Source organism: Eptatretus burgeri, chromosome 12 (assembly GCF_056783735.1).
Source record: "Eptatretus burgeri isolate ZD-2024b chromosome 12, Ebu_testis_v1, whole genome shotgun sequence".
Lineage (NCBI taxonomy): Eukaryota > Metazoa > Chordata > Myxini > Myxiniformes > Myxinidae > Eptatretus > Eptatretus burgeri.
In genome coordinates, this window is record NC_140972.1 from 61,875,606 (window position 1) to 61,891,061 (window position 15,456).

A 15,456-nucleotide genomic window follows, 5' to 3' on the forward strand; every position below is an offset into this window, starting at 1 on the left:
AATCCCTCACATCTATTATGCTGTGCTCTTGCCTTTGTGGACATATATTAAGTGTGTTCTTGCCCTAATTTTATCATTACATTGATGAATGTAACGAATATTGGACTCAATGATGTTGTAATCTTTCACCAACAAAGTAACACGTGCACCACTCAAGTAAATCTAATAGTTTAACTTTTTGCACTAATGTCATAGCTTTCTTCAATTTTTTTTATCCTGCTCTTCAGCAGATGCACCACTTGATGGATGTTTTGGACCCATGATTAAATAAACAGCATACAAAGTTTTATCACAATGAAATACCGCACCTCACCAAGCAGCCAGAAGACAATGATGTGGTGGTGCGGCAGATGCTGGAAGAAGCAGAACGTAAATTTTTGAAATTGTTATATTTTCCGGCGATAAGGTACAATTCGAATTTAACAGTTATTGGTAAATGAAGGAAAATAGTTATCAGAACATTGAAAGTGTTAAAATACTTATGAAATACAAACGAGTTCAGGGTGGGTGGGATATATTTTGTCCATGGTGGGTGAATGTTCCTGGGAGTTGCAGAAAGCAAATTTTTATATTTTCCGGCGATAAAGTGCAGTTATGTTTTCACAGGTAATGTTAAATTAAGGACAATATTGTTATCCAAGCATTGAAAGTGTTAAAAAAAAAAAACAACAATAAAAATAAATACTTGTGGAAACCTAAGGAGTTTGAGGTGGGAGATCATTTTTTCTGTGGATACGCGAAGGTATCGGCATGGACGGAGCGAAAGGGTGTCGAAAAGGTAAGCGCAGATACACGAAATTGTGGACGGCAAGGGTTGACTGTACATATAAATAAAATGATTATTATTTTTTTTTAAGTGCAGCAAAACCCACCAAAAACCAAATTGCCAAAACCATTACAACACCCACTGGGCTGAATATCCCAAATCACAAGACAGGATCAACTGAAGCATCACAAGATGTACAATGGCATAGCAGACCTGAGAAACAGTCGATTCGGGATGCAATGGCACATTTGTTGGCGAGGTAGCGTGATATGCGTCCCTTGTTCTTCGCTGCCGCGCGGCCAATGAATGTTGAGTGAAAGATGAGACCGTATTTTGGTGTATTTCCTCGGGTCTTCAATGCCCTATGAAAATTAAGTCAACACAATTCACAAAATGATACTCATAATATTTTGATCTATTCGCGAGTGGACAATTCAAAGATGTATCCTGAAGATCATACAAATTGGCGAGAACTCTATTTCTTATTTTTAACTGAATTATTTCACAATACAGTAAACCCTTAAATATCGTGGGTCCTTACTTTCCTGGAAAATGTCAGAATGTTCTGAACTATGAAAGTAAAAACCAATTTCCTTTGGGAACAAGGAAGAAAAAGAAAAAGTAAAAGAAAAAAAAAAAGTCACAGCCCCTGTTGTTTTAGTAATTTTGCTGAACGGAGTAAAAGGGCTAGCCCATATCCATTTACATCTAAAATGGGCACCAGTCGAGCAGTCGGCCATCTTTGATCATAATCGCAAAATAGCGAGGTGCATGTGTATGCCATCATGTGCTGTGTTTGTGCCGCATTTGAACAAAATCCTACTATACATGTCTGAGAAATAGTTGGGAGATATTTAAGTAACAAAATGGTCACCAGTCGGCCATCCTGTGTGCCAAATTTGATCAACATCGGTAAATACACGTCTGAGAAATGGTTGAGGACGTATTCAACATGGAGAGGGGGGTTTACAGCTAAACTGGCCGCCCATTTTTGATCGTGTGTGTAAATGTATGTGATGTCTGTGCCAAGTATGAATAAAATTGGTCCATACATGTCCAAGATATGGTTGCGGACACACGCACACCAAAATCAAAACAAAATCCACAAGTCCGAAATGGGGGCTAAAAAGGGGGTGAGGTCCCTGGGCTTTGAGAAAATATAGAGGAAGGCTAAAATTGAACATCACAATTTAAATAAGCATGTAAAATAAACATAAATCGGCTTTGCGATGAAGCAGATTAAACGCCTCCACCATTCCTCACCTATTAATCTCTTAAATAGTTTCCCTTTGAAATCTGTCAATGTGTTTATTTAATAAATCATTCTGCAACTCCACAAACCAGTGAATAAATAACATTAAAAAGCATGTCTGTCTATCGTTTTACACTTTGGTAGAATTCCATTATTAATGGTGCACATGGTGGGAGATAATCATCACAGTTCAGCTTAAAAACCGCGATTGGGATTGGTCGAAATTAAACCCTGCAATAATTAAAATCAAAACATAAAGAGGTTGCCTTCGATTGATCAAAACCACGATATTTAAGGGTTTACTGTACAGTGCCGATATTGCATTGGAGGAAGGCATTGTTGACAAGACAAACATTATGGAGGTTGAGTTTGTTAATTCCAGTGGAGAGTCCGATGAAGATAATGAACCAACAGCAAAGGCTGCCATTATTTTTACTCTTTACAACCATAACCTCGCATTGTACAAGTACCTGAAAAGTGCCTTCTCAGCACCCAAAATCTGCACCGTGCTGGCAGGGTACTTTGCAAGATTGGTGAGGTTTCCAGCTTGCGAGATGAGACGCGCACCAACCTGCAACGACAAAATGTCTAAAGAGTGCTGCAGTCACATACCACACACCTCCATAGTACATGTGGATTGTGCTTTTTTTAAGGTTCCGAATTGATATCTCAAGTGCTCAGAACCTCCGATCAAAACTCCAAGTAAGAGTCAGAAAATTTAAAAAAAAACAATCATTGTACTAGATCTGCCAGGCTCATGGAGCTGTGGGAGCAATTTCAGCCACAGGAAACTATAATTCAATACAAGCTGTTTATTCAGTAAAATACAACACACTCCTGTGCACAGAAGGAAGGCTTCAACTTACTACATCGTTACAAGCTGAAGACTTAAGATTACATAGAATATAGAGTGCATGTATACAGTTTTTACCAAGGTATCAGATGGAACTTTGTGCACTTCAAATTTGCTACGTAGAGGGGTTTTTGTTTGTTTACAGCCCCAGGAAGGATTTTTGGGGAGGGAGATAGGAGAGTCATGTTTTGCCCTGCTGACGAAGATGGTCACCGGATAGATAAAGTTTTACAAGGTTGTTTACGACTCAAAGAAATGTGTGTATTCTGCTCTTTACTGGCTTTCTCAGCATATATATTTATTAAATTATTTCTCAAAATACGAAACCAGGTTAACCTTGCATTTTTACATTATTATAAATTCAAGTAATAATTTGGTTTCCAGAGCCCAAGCTGAAGAACAGGAGCAAGTAACAAAGACGTCACACACAAGTGGGGGAGTGGCAGAAAGGAAAGACTCAGGAAGTGTGAAAGTGGAAAATGGAAGTGAGCGAGGGGGCACGGGAGACAACACGAGGTGACAATTGGCAGCACTCTTGAAAGAGGGTGGAAGATACAAAGCTACACAACTCACCACTTCGCCAATGAGGGTAGCAAGGTTTGGAGCAACTTGGTTCATCTTGGAACGCAGGTATTCTTGCAGGTCCTTGCGGTACTTGTAGAGCGAAATGACACGTGTGGCAAAGCTTTCTATATTAATCAAATCAAGTGGTGCAATGTCCATGCCTGAAAAATGATTACAAAAGGTATCATTAAGTGCTCGTCATTGAGAGCTTAGCCAAGGATGCCTCACTACTAACACAAACCACAACAACCTGAAAAAGCTTGAAACATTTACAACACACAGACCAAGCAAACTCAAGTGAGCATCAATAACTTGCCCATAGAGGAACGAGACACGTCCAAGATAGTTTGCGCTTTGCTACCATCCATTGTAATTTCCTCCAGCTCTTCCAGCCTCTCCTCCGACAATGTCTTGCGGTTGCCGATCGTCTTGGCAAGTTGACAGTACATGTGGTTGTCCAATATCACTTTCACAAGCTCAGGAAAGTGGTAGCCATACCACTCGCTGTAAAAAAAAAAAAAAGGTTAAATGGATTATTTTGATTATTCTGAGATTAACTGAACTCTGCACAAAAGATAATTTTCCTTAAAACGCCAACAAAACAGAACAATCATTTGTGCGAAGGAGTCCAAATTATTCCACCAACTATGACACACAATCAAGTTGGATGGAGACTTCACAGAAATCGATATTCCTCCCTTTTCTGTACAAACTGCATGGATAGACTGCAATTTGTGGTAAGCACAGAGAGGGCCACATAAGCATTCATTGGAAAATAAGCTTTAACATTACTTGGCTTTGCAATCATAGCTGTCCAATGTCCATCACTTGGCAAAACCTCACGATCCACCAGATGATGCAAGCAGACAACATCCCCAGATTGACATCCATCCCAGTAATATCCCTGAACTGCAAACCAATTGATGCAATGCCCTGCCTGCCTAATGCCAACCTGAGAATTTATACTTGGGTGGAGAAGCAAAAACAGGCAAAAAGGCTGCAAGTTGAGTGCTCTACCCCCATCTGTGCCATCATGTTGGACTTCCAACATAAGAGTCCGAGTAGTTAGTGAACCAACAACTGAAACAGATATTGAGCATCAATGAATGGGCGAGTAGGGTGCGAGGTGTGGGAGATATCCTTTACATTAACACTACTTGATGAATCCTGCTAGTCAGGTTGCATCTAAAATACCTGAAAAATGGGGCTTGAGTGGGGGCAATAACATGAAGTTTGGATATGCATTATAGGCAAAAGGTAAATGCATGTTGGGGGGCAAAAGGGTAAGGAATTAAGGTTATAGATTGCAATGACACATGAAGTACAGCTCTGAGAATACAAAGAGGGAACTGCAATGATTGCCTGCTCTTATCTTACAAGAAACCCAACATATTCAAGCTGTGCTGCTTACACCCATGAAATCACTCAACAATCAACCACAGCTGCAACACGACATTACCCCCCAGCAGCATGAGCTACACCATCCCCTCTCACAACAGGCCCAGCTTCTACCCAGCATGGCCCTCCTAAGAGCCCAAACTTTACCACTTGCACCCATGTTGCTCCCCTTTTGAGCCCAAGCTGACCGCACACGCATGGAGAATGTATTGATGTTCTTGTCCAGCTGATCAAGAAGACTGATGGAGTGGATTATCATGTTATCAGCTCGGTTGACGTTGAATTTGACCTTTGCACGAGAGTAGCTGTGGCCAAGACCCAGCTGCGCCTGTCCGGCAGATTGACGTGTAAGACCCTTGATCAGCAAGTGGAAATGTAGTCGGACACCTGCGTGCAAACATCACAGTCATGACCGGAACGAGTGGTATTTTAGGTTTATAAAACATAAAAGCCAATATGAAAGATAAACAGCAAATCAAATCCAGATTTTAAAAAATATATATATTTCAGGAGAATAAATTCAAATTGCATAGATATCCAATCGCAAACAGTAAATCCTGGTTAGGGTAGGAGGGGGGTTCCTGCCCCAAAACAACAACCCGCTGGAGAAATGGGGCTACAAAGTGTTTATAGGAAATGACAATGCATTGTGCAGTTTTGGATTGAACATCGGAATGCTCAAGGCCCTGCCACACCTTGACGATTTAGCCAGCGTATGCCTGACGTATCCAAAATTTTGCTAAAACGCTGGCACACGTCAAATACGTTATGGGTAAGTTTGTATACGTTAAGAGCACGCTGGCATACGTCGTAGTATGCTGGTATACGTCTTTGTACGCCGAGGTGTTAGACAAATTTTCCATGCTTGAAATTTTTAGACGTATGCCAGCGTATGACGCACACGTTCCGCATAATGCTGGCCATAAGTTGTAGGCACGTTACGCGATCGTTGACACGTCGACACACGTTACTTGCAAGTTACTCATAAGTCGAAACACGTCGAGGTAATGTTTAGCGTACCCGAAACTTATTTCTAACCTACGAGTAATGTGTTGTAGGCACGTTACGCGATCGTTGACACGTTACTCAGAAGTCGAAACACGTCAATGTAATGGTTGGAGTCAGTGTTCCAGACTCCCTGTTTTTTTTTTGTTCTTCCTTCGGTATGACGGTGATGTTAACTCATCAATTTCTCGTGCGGTTATAATATTGTTACGAATTCGCACCAGCCGGCATGCGAACGACCGCGTCTAACCAATAGCGGTCGCTTCGCCCACCGAACGGACAATTCAGTCGCGACTTTCCGGAACAACGCCAAAAACCAGTCACGGGTGTGCTCCAAGCACACCACAACCTTGTCCGCACTCTACCCGAACTACAGGGTCCGATCGCCAAATAATTGATTTACTTAATTATTCGTGCGGGTAGATTACTGAGAGATTGTACCTCAACGGGACCACTTGGAAACGAGCCGCTTAAGCAGCTCGCTTCATTTTGGGATAACCGAGCGGTGTATTATCACGCAGTCCCGTTGGACCCGATCACTTCACCGGCTATTAAAAAGCCCGCTATTATTCCGAAATGCAATACGGCAGTTCAATGGAGGAAAAGACGTAATGATCAGGTTCACATTTAAAGAAGCACATTTATTACAAAGCACACATAAGCATGTAAGCAGTCATGCAATGAATGGGGGAAGCACGCATGCAACTATACAGCCAAACACAATGCAAAGGAAAGAGCTAACACCGTTTATCTATTATGTACATTTACTTATACAGGTTCTACTTATTGGACTTGGCGCCACAACTTTCATTCAAAGAAAAGCAAGGAAAAACCCCAGGACAGACGAGGGGTAGACTGGACCTATTTGGGTCTTTATTGCACGGAGCCGTGTAGACCGCGCTGGTTACCTTCCTCGCTGGGGCGACCCACGACGTTCCTTCCCCACGGCAGCTAGCGTAACCGCGGCTCTGCCGCGGCCTGGTGATTCGGGCCCCAGCCGGCAACGCCTGAGAGGAACGAACGGGTCTTCGCTCTTTTTGAGTTGATGCTCTCTTTAAGAACCCGTTCGTCTCTCAGCGATGCTCGGACCGCTCCGAAGCCCGATCACCTCAGACCGTTCGGAGCTGGTTGGCGAGCTCTCTCCGGCTCGCACACGAACGTGCAGCTCCGCGCGGCACAGCAGGCTTAGCCGCGCTCCCATTTCGCGCCTCCTCCGCTCTCCTCAGCTTCTCCAGCTACTGCAGGCTTCGGGCTCCAGACTTCCACGCGGCTCCTCGACCTCTCCAGACTGACTGAACTGGCACTCTGCACGCCCTTTTATAGGGCCCAAGAGACGAGATTTCGACCCCCCCCCCCCCGCTCGCTCCGCCCCTTTCTCTCTTTTAATCCGAATCTCAGAGGCGAAGCTTGGAGCGAGCGGACATGGTAGAAATTACCAACGCTGAAGGGGGAGCGGACTTGGCAGAAATCACCGTCGCTGGGAACAAGGAAAACACCGCGTTTATTTGCAGCGATCTCACAGTTGCCGGCGAAAAGATGGCGGCGTTTCGGAGATGAAGGTGAGGCGATGTTGTTCGTGTTGAGTATTGGGGGGCGATGCAGTTTAGGAGATGGTGAGGAGATGTCGTTGTGGTGAAGGCGGTTGTGGAGAGGGTGGTTGGTTGGTTGGTGTGGTGGAGAAGGTGGGTGGTGGTTGGCGTGGTGGAGAAGGTGGTTGGCGGTTGGAGAAGGTGGTTGGTGGTTGGCCCAAAATAACGAGAGTAAAAGAAAAACAGTGAACTCAAAGATCACAGCCCGGGTGATATGACACGAATAATTCCCATGAGACAACGGTGGGGAAATCTAACTGAACACGGATTTATCGGCATAACTGAACTAAGGACCTACAGTGGGGAGAACAAGTATTTGATACACTGCCGATTTTGCAGGTTTTTCCCCACTTACAAAGCACGTAGAGGTCTGTAATTTTTTATCATAGGTACACTTCAACTGTGAAAGACGGAATCTAAAACAAAAATCCTGAAAATCACATTGTATGATTTTAAAATAATTAATTTGCATTTTACTGCATGAAATAAGTATTTGATCACCTTCGAACCAGGAAGAATTCAGGCTCTCACAGACCTGTAAGTTTTGTCTTTAAAAAGCCCTCCCATTCTCCACTCATTACCTGTATTAACTACATCTGTTTGAACTCGTTATCTGCATGAAAGACAGCTGTCCACACTCAATCAATCAGCCTCCAACCTCTCCACAATGAGCAAGACCAGAGAGCTGTCGAAGGATATCAGGGACAAAATTGTAGACTTGCACAAGGCTGGGATGGGCTACAGGACAATAGGCAAGCAGCTTGGTGAGAAGGCAACAACTGTTGGCGCAATTACAGTCATGCGCCGCTTAACGACGTTCCGGGCAACGACGGATTGCATATACATGGGTTTGCCAGCTCTAGAAAAAAAAAAAAATGAAAAAAAAAAATGTAGCTGAAAAATTCCTATCACCGAGTGATGCAGCCTCGTATAAAAATAGCACATACAATTATGTACACTCTACAGAACATAATACCTCATAATGACAATAAACGACAGTGTGGCCCTGTTATAATGCGATCGTTGAGGTCCATAAAATGTCATCGCAAAAAAAAGCAGGGTCGTGCTAAATTGGGATTCAAGAAAATCGGCTTTCAAACTGAACCAATGTTTGCACGTTTACCTTCGAGCAAGTAAATTACCTTTGAATTGAAGAATTCCACGAATAAATCGTTGTTCTTAGTCGACATTAAAACACAAATTTGTTTTTAGTGAAGCTTTTTATGTTGTTAAAACAATCGCACTGTTCCGAAAAAAAAAACACACACACACACACACACACATATACACACACACACACACACACACACACACACACACACACACACACACACACACACACACACACACACACACACACACACACACACACACACACACACACACACACACACACACACACACACACACACACACTCACAATTGACAGGTGCTCGTTTATTCATTTGTAAATTATAACATCGATGCAATGATTACGTATTTATAAAATCCAAACGCTATTTATTCACCTTTATATAATCGATGTGAATGGAGGTTGTAAGCTGCTGCTAACCACACTGATGGCCATCATGAACTGCACAAACGTAAATCTCACGTGTCTTCTGTCTCTTGGATGTGTGTTACAATTGCCGACAGTATTCAGTACAGTAACATGCTGTACAGGTTTGTATCCGAGGAGCAATAGGTTACAGCAGATAGCTTTAAGTGTCTATGTTTGTGTAAGTATGATGTTCGAAAACGAAAATGAAAAAAAAAAAAAAAAGATGTTCGCACGACGACGTCGCTTAACGACGCGTTTCTCAGAATGTAACCCCGTCGTTAAGTGGCGCATAACTGTGTTAGAAAATGGAAGAAGTTCAAGATAACAGTCAATCTCCCTCAGTCTGGGGCTCCATGCAAGATCTCACCTCGTGGAGCCTCAATGATCATGAGAAAGGTGAGGGATCAGCCCAGAACTACACAGCAGGACCTGGTCAATGACCTGAAGAGAGCTGGGACCACAGTATCAAAGAAAACCATAAGTAACACACTACGCCGTCATGGATTAAAATCCTGCAGCGCAAGCAAGGTCCCTCTGCTCAAGCCAGCGCATGTCCAGGCCCATCTGAAGTTTGTCAATGACCATCTGTATGATGCAGAGGAGGAATGGGAGAAGGTCATGTGGTCTGATGAGACCAAAATAGAGCTTTTTGGTTTAAACTCCACTCGCCATGTTTGGAGGAAGAAGGACGAGTAAAACTCCAAGAACACCATCCCAACCGTAAAGCATGGAGGTGGAAACATCATTCTTTGGGGATGCTTTTCTGCAAAGGACACAGGACGACTGCACTGTATTGAGGGGAGGATGGATGGGGCCATGTATCGCGAGATCTTGGCCAACAACCTCCTTCCCTCAACAAGAGCATTGAAGATGGGGCATGGCTGGGTCTTCCAGCATGACAACGACCCGAAACACACAGCCAGGGCAACTAAGGAGTGTCTTCAGAACGTGAGAAGCATCTCAAGGTCCTGGAGTGGCCGAGCCAGTCTCCAGACCTGAACCCAATAGAAAATCTTTGGAGGGAGCTGAAAGTCTGTGTTGCTCAGTGACAGTCCCGAAACCTGAAGGATCTGGAGAAGATCTGTATGGAGGAGTGGGCCAAAATCCCTGCTGCAGTCTGTACAAACCTGGTTAAGAACTACAGGAAATGTCTGATCTCTGTAATTGCAAACAAAGGTTTCTGTACCAAATATTAAGTTCTGTTTTTCGGATGTATCAAATACTTATTTCATGCAATAAAATGCAAATTAATTATTTAAAAATCTTACAATGTGATTTTCAGGATTTTTGTTTTAGATTCTGTCTTTCACAGTTGAAGTGTACCTATGATAAAAATTAGACCTCTACGTGCTTTGTAAGTGGGAAAACCTGCAAAATGGGCAGTGTATCAAATACTTGTTCTCCCCACTGTATATGGTGTTCTGCGAATATCCACAGCTGTAACAATATAATATCAGTAATAGGCTGCCGCTCAACGATTTAAATCATAACCGCACTAGAAATCGAAGTGTCAACATCACAGTCATACCGAAGAAAAAAAATACAAAAAAAAACCAATGTCACCCGCAGTGTGACCCGTATCTTGCCAAAAGGTGACCACGTGTGACTTCTTTAAGGTCACACTGAGGTGAACAGAGCTGCTATCCACCAGAAGCGACTCCTTGAGGAATATCTGCCTACAAGAGATTCCGATGAGAATCGGTCTACAGAGTAACCATGAAAAATATGCGTTGGCCTCATAACGTCACCAAATGACATCATAATGTCTCAAGCTTGACATATCTAGAAAGCACTCATCGAGGTACTACACGACATGGTTCCTAAAAATTGAAAATTTGACCTTGGGGTCAAATACGTTTCACCTTAGGCGCGAACCATGAAGGTCAATGCCAATCGCCACCAAAAATTAATCAGCTGAGCGCCAGACCATGAACTATATTCCCATGAAGTTTGAAGACTATCCGATCAAAATTACTCAAAAAATAAGGGTTTCGTCGACTCCCCTGATTTGCGACAAAGTGACCTTGACCTTCAAAATTTTATGTGCTGAAAGGGACCTCAAAAGCCTCTGATATGCAAAGTTACAAAAAAAATTCCAATGATAACTGTGCTCTGCAGAATTTTTTTTATACGTGATTACAGACCAAAAAAAAAAAAAAAAAAAAAAAAAAAAAAAAAAAAAAAAAAACATACAAGCTGACTAACATATCTTGCAAAAACTTTGTTTTGGCAAGAAAATAAAAAAAAACAGGGAGTCTGGAACACTGGCGCTAACCATTACATTGACGTGTTTCGACTTATGAGTAACGTACAAGTAACGTATGTAAACGATCACGTAGCATGCCTACAACGTATGCCAGCATATGCGGAATGTGTGTCATACGCTGAGTACATCGAGAAATTTTCAACATGCTGAAAATCTTGACGTATGCCAACGTACTACGACGTATGCCAGCGTGCTATTAACGTATACAAAACTTACTCATAACGTATTCGACGTGTGCCAACTTGGTTCGGCAAATTTTTCATACGTCGGCATACGCTGGCTAAAACGTCAAGGTGTGACAGCGGCTTCACACTTCGATGTCTAGTGCGGTTATGATTTGAATCGTGGATCCGCAGCCTATGAATAGCCTACGCCACGTGATCGTCGGCGATACGCTGCCGCGCTATGAATAAGTTAGACTATCGTTGGGCATAGGTTGTGAACACCGACAACACGCTCAGCATTCGTTGGTATAAGTTATCTATATGTGATTAAAACGTTCTGTGTACGTTACTAATACGTTATGCATACGTCCAAAACTTAAAAAAAAAACATGACTAGTTCAGCGTACGCCAGCGTTTTACATACATTGCCATACGCTGGCTAAAACGTCAAGGTGTGACAGGGCCTTCAAGAGAAAAGACAAGAAAATGCCAAGGCAATGATATCAAGTGGCAAAAGCGTGGAGAACAATGGAAACCCTGAGAAGATAAACAGAGGGCAATGCATCATAATTATTTCGCAACGATATGGCTCCGGCAGGTTTTTAATTACAAGGAGGCACAATGCACACAATCCTTTCGAATATGGGATGATGACTCGCCAAAGTCCAGAAGGCAACGCACACCATAACTTGTGACAAAAAATGGTCACATTACTTGTGAATAACTTGCAACAAAGTCCACGTAGGATTGGAACATCAATTTGTGCAGTACAGGTTGTTTGGGCATGTAATGTAAACATGCACATTAGCGCCAGTTAACAGCTTGGTGGTTGGGGGATACCGTTCGAAAGAGCAGAGGATTTGGAGCAGTCCACCTCGCACAACGCAACAAGAAACAGCAGTTCATTGTGGGGTTTCCTTCTGGCACCAGGATTACTGGTACAATTCTGTTGGGGAGTATCTTGAAAAATTGTAGTTGTTAGTGGACGAGTGCATGTAACCAAGAAGCAGCACGACCTTTAGCGGTTCCTGTTGTCGTAGAATAATAAAAATGGTACCATTGGAAAGCCAATAACAAATTTACAGAATTTTTCAGCTTACAAGCCAATGTGGAGTACATGTCAGATTGGCTAATTTCCCCATTTTTCTTTCCTTCATTCACAGATAAGTTGATCAACTATGGTAGTGAGCAAAACTGTCAGTCAAAACAAAAGAGGTGTTAACTCCTCACTGACAGTCACAACGTTACCTTAGGTACTTCCAGTCTTGAATACTAATGAGCTGTTTTGGCATAACATTATCTCCGCCAATAAAGGTGGACGTAGGTTACGTTTTCACCACAGTCTCATCGTGAGCAGTATAACTCAAAAAGCAGCGGACGGACACGGATGAAATTTAATGCACAGGTTGGGTGTGTGAGGACGACGAATAGATTCGATTTTTGTGAAGATCCAAATACAAAAATTAAGCGATTCTTCACCATTGAGAGATGGTGCCAAAAACGATACGGTATGATATTTCAAAAAGTTGTGGATGGATGATGACAACACTTGGTGGATGAGTTGGGTCGGTGACAAGAACAAGCCGATTAGATTTTGGTTAAGAATGCCTCAATCACCATCCAGGCAAAACACTGAATGTGTAGAATACCTCCATGGAAATGGAGGCATTCCAGATAATTGATTTTTCTTATCTTCAGATTTGCTAACGTTTGTCAACCTTCTTGCTAATATTGACGTAGTGTCTGTAGGTTTGGGTACTCCTGAGTTTACATCCATTTCGATGGCGATTCGTACGTGCGTTTACTAGATCTTGTAGATCTCGTATTACAGGATCTCCTGTATGTCACTTCCTGTTCTATGACGATTCATGAAAAACCTGGGACTAGTTCTCAATTGCTGGGCTGATTCTTCGATACATGCTCATCTGTTCAATTAATTGTCCTTCTGTGCATTTCATTTCCGGATGCAGATCCGCCTAACAGTGGGATTCAAAACGTAAACTGTTCAGCCTGGTAGAGGTATGCATGCTACTGAATACAGTGAGAGTTTGAATTGCTTTGTGGGACAACCTTTCGGATAAATTAGGAATGTAAATAGTTTTTGAAACAAGTTTGTCATACAGAGATAGAGAATTTCAAACAAGCAATAGAATATAACACTTTGCTCAGAGCACATCACATTTTGTCAGAGGTCACTACTTAATAAACACGAACACCGGATACTTATTTCAAGAAAAGCACGTTTTAATCCATGAAAAAGAGCTTAATCACTGATCACAGTCTCAACACATCTTATATGATCCCAGTTCACTGCATAATCAATAAACAACAGTAGCGGAATCCCATATTCTATTTCCCCAGCACACAAATCCCACCATCTTAGTGACGATGTCTCTGATCTGGATTCGCCGCGGCCCGTTTGAAAGTTCAGAGATTTGATTTCAGATTCACTGCGCAACTCACCCGAAAGCCCGACCAGGGCGAGGGGAGCACCGCATCACTCCAGGCTCAACTCCCCTTTGCTTTCTCAGCCAATATTGTGATATAGATACAATGGTATAAAAAATATTGAAAACATGCATGGCTTTGGTTTAGAGTAATTTTGCATTTTTGTCCGACTGCACGTCACACTTTTTTTGAATTTGATTAAAAAAAATTAATTTTCTTAAAATATTTTAAAATAATTTTTCCAGGTATTTAAAAAATATTTTATTAATTTAGAAGGCAGTTAAAACAGTTTTGGAGAATTTAGAGAGCTTTTTGTTACTCCCAGAATTGATTGAATTGAAAATTTATGTCCAAGAATTTGTTCGATAAATCTCTCTTTTAGTGCTTTTCAGCATCTGACAGTCACTGAATAGAGCAATAATAAAAAAAAGGTATGTATTATTTCTTAACAATCCCAGAAATTGGTATTTTGATTATTAGATTCGTTGCTAGAATAAGTTACATACTATGACCTTCATTTATTTTGCCAAAAAATAAAAATTAGGTAATTTCATTGAAAACTCGCAAAACCATCAGAATAGCTACCACTTCTTCAAAGTATCATATTTCGGTATATACATGTAATTAAGCTATACGTTTTTTTGTTCTAAACTCAGTTAGACTAACACTTTCAGGAAAATGTAGTGAGAAGGCAATGGAACAAACTTCATTTTTTGACATTTTTGAAACAGTGGTAACCACTTACATGCACTTAGCCTTAAAAATACCATTGTAAAGTCAATGATTTCACCCTGTTAAAGACTCTAAAAGGTACAGGTTTAATCTTCTATAAATGTGATACATTAAGTAATAGAAAAGTCAATTCATGACATGAACTGGACAGAATAACAAATTACCCCCGTGTGGGGGTGACGGTCATCTCTATAATGTTGTTTACCATCATAATCGAAGAACTGTTGCCAGATATCACCTAAAATGACAGACAAGATAGGTTTTGAAAATGGCAACTTTCACAACTTTCATGACCTCATTACCTTGACCCTGACCTCGAATCCGGGAAAAAATATGTCGTTGGGTATCACTCATCAACCTCTACCCACATACCAAATTTCATCAAGATCGGAAGTAAAAAGTTTTGTACCGGGAGGTGTTTTTGACCATCTTCCAGGTTACGTGGCGGCCAAATGGGACGGAAATTCAAAAATATGTCCAGTTAGATACAAGATAATATTTCTTACTATCATAATCAATAAACAGTTGCCGAATATCTTGAAGAATGGCAGACGAGATAGGTTATGAAAATGGCGATTTTTAGAACTTATGTGACCTCGTGACCTTGACCCTGACCTTGAACCCGGACAAAAGTTATATCGTTGTGCAACACTCATCGACCTCTACCCACATACTAAGTTTCATCAAGATCGGAAAGAAAAATTGACGGACGGACGGTCCGACTTTATTAGGTCATCTCGGTAGAGATGACCTAATAAAAAGTTACAAATTTACAATTTCTTTATGATGATTTACAATTTCTTTATGAATGTAGAAAAAAAGATCGTAATAAATTTTATCTTTAAAATAAGTACTGTAACAAAAAAAGGATAAAGACAA

The 15,456-nt window shown here is 41.6% G+C and overlaps 1 protein-coding gene across 2 annotated transcripts in view; it reads right to left on the reverse strand.

The window, feature by feature from the left end:
- NOP56 (NOP56 ribonucleoprotein) overlaps nt 1–15,456 on the reverse strand; it is a 37,584-nt gene that overhangs the window by 6,394 nt on the left and 15,734 nt on the right. For both annotated transcript variants that reach the window (XM_085848222.1, XM_085848221.1), the window contains 5 exons: nt 5,022–5,220; nt 3,752–3,939; nt 3,445–3,596; nt 2,489–2,589; nt 980–1,128 (listed from right to left, as the gene is read on the reverse strand). In XM_085848222.1, the coding sequence (XP_085704348.1) occupies nt 980–1,128; nt 2,489–2,589; nt 3,445–3,596; nt 3,752–3,939; nt 5,022–5,220 (789 nt within the window). The remainder of the gene's footprint in view (nt 1–979; nt 1,129–2,488; nt 2,590–3,444; nt 3,597–3,751; nt 3,940–5,021; nt 5,221–15,456) is intronic.